At 43.4% G+C, this 9052-nt stretch overlaps 1 protein-coding gene across 1 annotated transcript; it reads left to right on the top strand.

Moving 5' to 3' along the window:
- Positions 1-3602: 3602 nt before the first annotated feature.
- LOC311187476 (melanoma-associated antigen B16-like) lies at positions 3603-4556 on the top strand (the record flags this gene model as incomplete). The annotated part of the gene is made up of 1 exon (XM_084258886.1): positions 3603-4556. One exon carries the CDS (start codon positions 3603-3605, stop codon positions 4554-4556), a length of 954 nt encoding a protein of 317 aa, XP_084115012.1.
- Between the last annotated feature and the right edge of the window lie 4496 nt (positions 4557-9052).

Raw genomic sequence — 9052 nt, forward strand, 5'->3', positions numbered from 1 at the left:
CCCCTCATCATTCTTCAGGATCCTTAGGACTTAAGAACCTTAGAATGAGATACGCATGTTGACTCAGCGGATGGAGTAATTTAGGACCTGGCAGAGCCAATGTGAGAGGTGTGAGCTGGGACCATCAGTCACTTCCACTCAGAAACAGAGCCGTGTGCAAAGCCCCGCCCCTGCTGTTGACTCCAGGAGACCCCAGGGAGGGTTAACCGGATATCATGCCTCCGACTTCCTGTTTGTCTTTGTGAGGGGAGAGAGGGCTTTCCTCTGAGGTGGGTGTCGTCAAATCCACACAGTGAGGAGTCTCAGGTGCTGCCAGAAGTCAGGTAAGCCTCTAAATGAGAACTGAGGAGAATTTTTACCACAGAAAAAGAGTCCATCTAATTGATACAAGTGCCAATCCACGGCTGGAAGGCGCCAGTCAGAAAGGACAGTAGTCAGACTGGCTGATGACACACTTCTTCTGATTGAGGTGAAGATTGGGTATATGGGGATGCCTAAGAGACTACAGAACTGCCAGTAGTTACTAAAAGGTCACTTAGTACTAAGGGAACACCCAAACCAGGTCAGGGCTGGACCCACTGAGTACTAGCCTGTTAGTCATCCCTGAGAAGACCTAGCGATTGTGTAGGCAGATGTTGTGTAATGTCGGATACGGAAACGGCTGCAGGAGTCTGAGGGAACTGAAACCTTAGGCTCAGGTAGCCATGTTATGTCAGCAAAAGAAGACCTTTTGGACCCTATAGGAGTCCTTTTGAGAACCCTGAGTAAATTCTTAAGTGTTCCACACTATCTGCCTGCCCTCCCCCAACCCCCTCTCCTTCCGCTCCCGCTCCCCGACCCCCTTCCCCCACCCCCCACCTCTCCGCCCCTCCTGTACAGGATCTAGTTGTTTTTTTTCAGCCCCAGACGACCAGTGCATAGAATGCCTCCTCGGTTCTCTTTTTGGTCTCTCAGAGATACTCCTTCATTGGAAACTGGGGCCTAAGTTAATAGATGGGAGTTGGCATATTACCAACCAATATCCAATTTGAGGAGTCATAAGTTTTGTGGGACAACCAACTGATGACATAGAGGGCGCCACAGAGCCCTCCCCTTGTCATCAGCCCTGAGATGGCCAGAGAAGAGTTTATAGGCAGAGAAGGCACCTCATGTCCTCCAGGGGTACAGGAAGGTAAATGCTTCTTTCTAGAGAAGATATGTTAAGTCACCAGAAGGAGTCCCAGGTGTTGTTAGTTATATGTGAAGGACAAACTAATCACATAAAAAGTGGGTCCACAGATAATAGGGAACTATTAGGAAATCCCAAACAGAGTTAGCCAGATGAGACACCCAGTCATTTCTCCCTGGTATCCATTGGCATGTGAGGTTTTAGGGTAGAAAGCAAGCTCAGGTGGAAAGGTTAAATCCTAGATTATGCCAGGCTGCATTGTGAAGATCGCAGAAAAATACCAATGAACCATACATTCCAAAGGGTCACCTTGAAGCTTTTCTGTCACCCCTTTTTCCCATTTAATTTTTTTTTAATTTAAATAACAGTGGTTTATATCCATATAGATTTCAAGTGTAGAGTATTATAATTTGACACCTGAATGTTATTTTATGATTACACTGAAGTTTTATGCCCATTGACCACCATAAAATTGACCCCCTTTACCTGATTTACCCACACTCAGATCCCCTTTTTGGTGGGGGATGGGAGGACGGTAACCAACAGTTTGTTCCTTTCATCTAGGAGATTGTGTTTCCTTTGCTTGTTTCTTCATTCGTTTTGTTTCTTTACATCCACATATGAATTAAATTATACAGTGTCTTTCTCCATCCAACTTTTTTCACTTAGCATAATACCCTCCAGCTCGATCCATGTTATAGCAAATGGCAAGATTCCATCCATTTTAAACCAGGCCCCAGTTCCTACCATCGATTATGGGAAGGAGCCTATCTAAATGAAGCTAATGGGGACACTCAGTCTAGGACAGAATGATCTCAACAGAGCCCCATCCTGCTGTCACAATTAGGAAATAGGAAATTCAGGATATATCACCTGAATAGTTATCCTCAGTGCTCGGAGAGACATATGTCAGTAGTATGAGGAAGCACATCAGATCAGCAGAGGGGAAGAGTCTCATAAACTGTCAAGATTAAGGGTTTTGACCTTGACTGAACAGAGCTGACCATCCACTTGATGGGACGCCATGATACCTGCCCTGTCTTTGTATTCATGCCCTGGAAGATCCCAAACGAGAATGGCCGGGCATCTCACCAAATTAATTCATACACTGTGATTATAGTGAGGCAGCAATCTTGGTCTGAAAGAGACAGGTACTGATTCACAGCCGATAGGGTGACCCGGCAGTGCTGCAGTCTACATGGAGACGCCAGGTAGAAATACAAGTGACCTATCCCTGAACATGGAATCATCAAAGAAGCACAAAACTATTATAGCCAGAAATCCTGGGTCAGGGATCCCACAACAGGTCATCAACTCTTCTCCTTCTTGGGTATTTCAGTCAGCTTAGGTCCTTGCTGTATGTGCCTGTAATACATGCGGTCAGCAAAGGTCGTAGTTCAATGCCTGTCAATAATAATAGTAGGGACTCTGAGTGGGGTCAGAGTGTCCCACCCACACCAGAACTAAGGGATATCCAGAGTCTGGCTCCTACTATAAGCCAGGGAAGCATCAGTAAAGATGGGTAATGTCCTTCCTAGCTTCCTTCACAGGTGACTCAGGAAAATAAGGTAGTCTTGTACAGAAAGGGATTGGCCTGAAAAATTAGAGTGGTTAGTCCTGAGACCCCCACCAGTAGCCAAGGCAAGGGCCCTCACTGAGTACTGAGGGACAATCTTCCCAGAAGTATATGGGTCAGGAGTCTAGCTGCGAACTGTTTTCAGTGCTGAGGTAAGATGTCAAGTTGTTATGTCCTTAATTACCCTTCCAGACTGAGAGGTGGAGGCTTAGTTTTGAGGGGTAGTGTTAAGTCAGCAAAAGAAGAGACCCCAGGACTTGACTGAATTCAAAGAAAGGCAACTAACTGAGAATTGTGGGGATCCCCAATGCCAGAAGGCAGATTGTACACAGCATCTTCCTCCTGTTGCCGGTTCTGGGAAACCCCAGGAATTGTTTCTGGAGGTGGTCCCTCTATATTTGCTGCTCAGCTGTCTTAGGAGATATGACATTGGTCTTAACACAGGGCTTAACCTAGGCCTATCCAATACCAAAATAATGAACTTGAATGAGGACTATGGTACTTTACTCATCAAAACAGAAATCACTTTATAGATTCCAATCACATCGGCCTCTTGAGATCCCTGAGAATAATCATCTTGGGTTGGTTGGCTCCATCCAAGGAGTAATCAAACATTTTCCTTCATATTCTTGGAAGACATAGTTGCCAAGAAGTCAGGAAACCTGTGAGGCCCTAAAGCACTATTTTCCGGAAGAAAACAAACAAACAGAAACCATTGGCTGCTGCTTTTATCAGTTTGCCACAGTTAATTTTATAGCTCAGACCACTTACATCTGTCTTTTTTCCCTTAAGCACTGATTCCCCATTGCCAGCCCTACTGACCACACTCCTGCCTACTGAGTCATCACTAGAGTTGTCATGTCTAAGCTTCAGAAGAGCTCACAATGCTCACACGCTCAACACCTTCAGACCCACAGTAAGGTCCAAAGCCTGGAGATTGCACAGGTCTCCAAGGCCCTGCAGGAGACCTCCTTCTCCTCCCATCCTCTAATGCCTGCTAGTTGGAAGGAAACTCCTGATGCTGGTATGGCCAGTATTCCTGAGGGTCCTCAGAGTGTCTGTTTCTCTGGCACTGCCTCCATGGTCACCTCATCAAACAAGTCGGAGGAGGGCTTCACTAGCCAAAAAGAGTATGTAAGCACCTCACAGGCTGAGCCAGCCCCTCAGAATGTGCCCATAGATGCTCTTGAGGAGAAAGTGGCAATGCTGGTGAATTTCATGCTGTTCAAGTATCAAATGAAAGAGTCAATAACCAAGGAAGAAATTTTGAAGATGGTCATCAAGGGATATGAAAACCGCTTCACTGAGATCCTGCTGAGAGCTATGGAGCGCATGGAGATGATCTTTGGCCTTGACATGCAGGAAGTGGATCCCATCAACCACCGCTATGTCCTGCTCATCAAATTGGGCCTCACCTATGATGGGATGATGAGTGGTGAAGAGGGCGTGCCCAAGACTGGCATCCTGATTCTCATCCTGGGTGTGATCTTCATGAAGGGTAACCGTGCCACTGAAGAAGAAGTTTGGGAAGTTCTGAATTTGACCGGCGTTTACCCTGGAGTGAGGCACTTCATCTTTGGGGAGCCCAGACAGCTCATCACTGAAGATTTTGTGAAGGAAAATTACCTGGTGTACCAGCAGGTGGCCAACAATGTTCCTGCAAAATTTGAATTCCTGTGGGGCCCACGAGCTCATGCAGAAACCACCAAGATGAAAGTCCTGGAATTTGTGGCCAAGGTTCATGGGACTGACCCAAGTTCTTTCCCTTCTCAGTATGAGGAGGCCTTGCAGGATGAAGAAAAGAGAACCTGAGGTAGAACTTCAGCCAGGGCAGCTTCTCTGTGGCCACTGCTGTCTCTAGTGCCAAGTGTTAAGAGCATCATCTCCTGCAATGAGACAAGTCAGGAATTTTTTTTCTTCATACATTGTTTTAAAAAACCGTTCATAGAAATTAGGCCTGAATTGAGGCTAAAAGGCACAAAATAAATAAGCCTATGTGTTCCTGTGTTGTATTTGGTGGAACTTGAAATTTTATTCTTTTATTTTTTGAAGTATATATTGTTGAAATGTTTCTCTTAATAATACATATTTCATTTGCATCAAAATCTCCTGGTTTGTGAATGAAATTGGTTACATATTTATTGCAGTGGTGAAGTTAATTGTAAAAGCATTGTTGTTTTGTAAAACAAATTCTGAACATGTATCTTATATTGTCATCTGGAATACATAACATAACATTACTACAAACATTTATTGGAAAGATGAAAGAAATCAGCTTTAAAATAGTTGGGTACAAGAAATAAGAAGAAATAAAACATTGTTACATTGTGGTTCTCTTATACCTTTTAGTGTGTTTCATAAAATTAAATTGAACTGTGTGAACTTTCCTTAACTTACTTTTAAACATGTGCAAAATAAACTCAATATAGTATACACTGTGTTTTCATAGTGTCTCTTATTTGTCTGCACTGAAAATTTACTCTTTAGAAATCACTGCATTACTCCTGGAGGCTCTGGGTTAGACAACAACTAGGACCTACCATTATAATTTTTTCTTTTTTTCTTTTTTTAAATATTTGTTTAGTTATATATGCATACAAGAACTGGGGCACAGACCTGTATTTTTTTCTTATTTATTTATTTGTTTGTTTATTTATTTATTTATACAAGCACTGGGTACAATCAGAAGCGCGGGAGGGTGAGAGAATTCACCAGAGCCAGAGCGGGGAACAGAGCAGGCAGACTGACGAAGTATGCTGCTGAGGGGAGCATCGGGCGGCAGGAGAGGTCTGCGCGCCCTGTGGTACCCTCACCTGGTGGCCAGGGATCAAACCTGCACTGCAGAGGCTGCGGGCAGCTTCGCAACCCAGCGCTCAACTGCTGAGTGCAACCCAGCGCTCAACTGCTGTGCCACCGGGGAAGCCCTATATTTTTTTCTCATGCATGTGGCAGTGCTTTTTCACTGGGATATCTTGGGATATCTAAAGGGTCTGTATTCAGAATAATTGCATTAATAACTATGAGTCATTAAAGACCTAAGGTATGCCAGACACTGTGCTAGGTGCTATACAAACACTGCACTCTTTCTAAGAGTCCAATAAAACACGGCTTACCAGATTCACTCTTAAGATTAGGTTCATAAAGCTTGGGAATGTGCCAAACTGCACAGCTCTGGTATGCTGACAAAACCAAGACTAGGCTCCTGCCCTGAGTTCTTCTAGATCCCACTCTGTTGCACTCCTCCAGTCTGAAGCTTATCTTCTGTCTCATTCATTTCTCTTCCCACTACTCCATAATGCCTCCTGGGATAAAAAGGATTATGGAACCAAACACTAAAAGTACATGAAAAAGAAACAAGGCAAGAGGAGACAGCAATGCCTGCATGGCGCTGGCAAAGCTGGGTGTCCCCCAGCAAGGAGGAGGCTGTAGCAATAGCTGTGTGCCCCCAGGCTGCAGGTAGGAGTCTCATAGGAAACCCAGCTGAGCTCTGCAGAGCTGGCCCAGAGGTCCTCATGCCAAGAACAGGACCAGCATGGCCGTGGGGCCTGTTTGACCAGAGCCCAGCTCCTCCAGGTCACAGTAACTTGGTGAGGTGAAAGGGCTCTGAACTAGACAGTCCCCAAACTGGTCACTCCCACCTGAAGTGCACCTAGTAGAGGCTTGGTCCCAGGATTAGAGGCAGGGAGAACCACAGACCCACAGGTAGAACCAGAGTGGTGACCTGCCCAGGGTCCTTACAAATTGGGAGCCCAGGGGCCTCCCCAGTGGCGCAGCGGTTGAGCGCTGGGCTGCGAAGCTGCCTGCAGCCTCTGCAGCACTGGTTCGATCCCTGGCAGCTGGTGAGGCTCCCACATGGTGCGCAGAGCTCTCCTGCTGCGCCTGCTGCTCCCCTCAGCAGTGTACTTCATCAGTCTGCCTGTTCTGTTCCCCGCTCTGTCTCTGGTGAATTCTCTCACCCTCCTGAGCTTCTGACCCTACCCAGTGCTTGTATAAATAAATAAATCTTAAAAAAAAAAAAAATTGAGAGCCCAAACTGTGAAACCCTGGGCGAGTTTGGTTCCCAATTTCTAAGACTTCTAACCTTTTACTTAAATGTCAGAATCATGTACACATATGTATAAACACATGTATATTATATGTGTATATTTATGTATATATAGACACGTTACATTTTTTTATCCATTCAACAGTGGACACACTAAGTTGTTTCTATGTCTTCACTATCATAAATAATGCTGTAATAAACATGACAATGCAGACATCTTTTCAGTTAGCGTTTTTATTTTCTTCAGATAAATACCTTGAAGGAGTTGTTGAATCATATAATAGTTCTATTTTTGTTTTTATGAGGAACTTAATCTGTACTCTGAGCTGCCACTTAGATGAGATGAAAGCAAACCTATTTACCTCCTACTCTTATATTGATTTTTCTTCCTCAAATGATTTCTGTGTAATCTTCACATGTCAAAATCCCACCAACGCTCATTTCAGATATTTCCTTTTGCAGACAGCTCTCTCTTCAGTCTATAGTTCTTTGCTTCTACCCTTTTAGCATTAATTGTATTTTCTGTATATTATATTTTCCAGGTAAATACTTCATCCCTGATCTCCTTTTTTCTGATAAGGATGTTTGGGGACAGAGATAAACATTCATTTCCCAAGATCCTGCAAGACTATGGATAATTCCTTGCATGTGGATGGTTTTAATATGTTGAAATATATGATACTAAAAATATACTAGAAGATTGGGTGATAAATACCCTGTATTTCAAAAGGAAAATAGACAGCTTTTTGTCAGAAGAGTTGGAGGTGAAAATTAGAAGGCATGGGGACATAAAGTTGGAGACCATCACTTGACCTGCCAAACTGGAAGTGTAGCTAAAACAATTGTACTGGAGTGTATGTGAAGAAAATAAGAGGTGGGGAGAGAATGATATAGCAATGGTAGACGTGTATGTTGTGCTTGGTTTCTTAGAACTCACCAGTGTCCAAGAGTTCTTGAGTTTTCTCTCATTAAAACTGCATTCAAAAAAGATAAACACATGCAATTTGCAGCAACATGGATGGCACTGGAAGGGATCATGCTCAGCGAAATAAGCCAGAAAGAAAAAGAAAAATACCGGATGGTCTCACTCATAGCAGGAATCTAGAAAACTCAAATAAGGGACCAGGAAAATGAATAACTATAAGAAAGTGAAAATCAAAATCAACAAAAAACTATGAACCAGAGACACTTTTTTGGGGGGTGGGGGGCAGGAGGGGAGGGATTGGGGTCAGAATGGGGGGGTTGCAATTGTATGGGGAATATAAAAATAAAATTTATTATTAAAAAAAAAAAAAACCTGCTCTTTCTGGGCCTACCTGATGGCGCAGGGGATTGGGACACAACCAATGAAGCTATCTGCAGCCACTGCAACACGAGTTCAATCCCTGGCCAGGGAGCTACCCACATGGTGCAGCAGACCCCTCCTGACTTGCCCACTGCTCTCCTCAGCAGTGTATTTTGGTCGATCTGCCTGTTCTGTTCCCCATTCTGTCTGGTGAATCCTCTCACCCCCACACTTCTAGCCTGTACCCAGTTCGTGTATGCATAAATAAATAAATCTTTATTTAAAAAAACTTGATCTTTCTAAGCAGCTAGATCTTGGCATACAGTTCTAATCCCAGCTGTTTTAAGAAAAAATACATTTCAGTCCTAAAAAAGTCTGTTGAAATGGATGCTTCTAGGGAATTAGAGTTCTGACTTCAAGTATCTACTTAAGTACTGCATGGTCTCAGTTTATTTAATAAGAATGCCAATGAATACTTCATTCCAACATAACATTTAAATTCTTTCTCCTACAATTATTCTAATAAGAAAAAAAAATAGCTTCCCCTCCTGCCATGAAATTTGGAACATGACCACAACTTAAGGGAGATTATCAAGTAAAAAGCCAACAATGATACTAGTGACTGACTGGGGATAAGGAAGGGGTGCAGGGTCAGAGACAGAAGAATAGGGGTCTGGGAAGGAGAAAGACTATGTGTGAGAAAGTGAAATGGAGAATCTGTGTGTGAGAGAGAGTGAGATAATGTTCCAGCTGTCTTTTTATCAAAAACAGACAAGTTGATCTTCAAATTTCTATAGGCTCACCTATAGAAATTAGTCTTGAATTGGTAATAGGAGTACTAAGTAACACTTATTTCAAAATAACATTTAAACCCTTCTTCCTACAGTTCTTTCATTTTTTTAAGATTTATTTATTTATACAAGAACTGGTGTACAGGCCAGAGGATCAGGAAGGTGAGAGAATTCACCAGAGACAGAG

This window comes from Talpa europaea (assembly GCF_964194135.1).
Source record: "Talpa europaea genome assembly, chromosome: X".
Taxonomy (NCBI): Eukaryota; Metazoa; Chordata; class Mammalia; order Eulipotyphla; family Talpidae; genus Talpa; species Talpa europaea.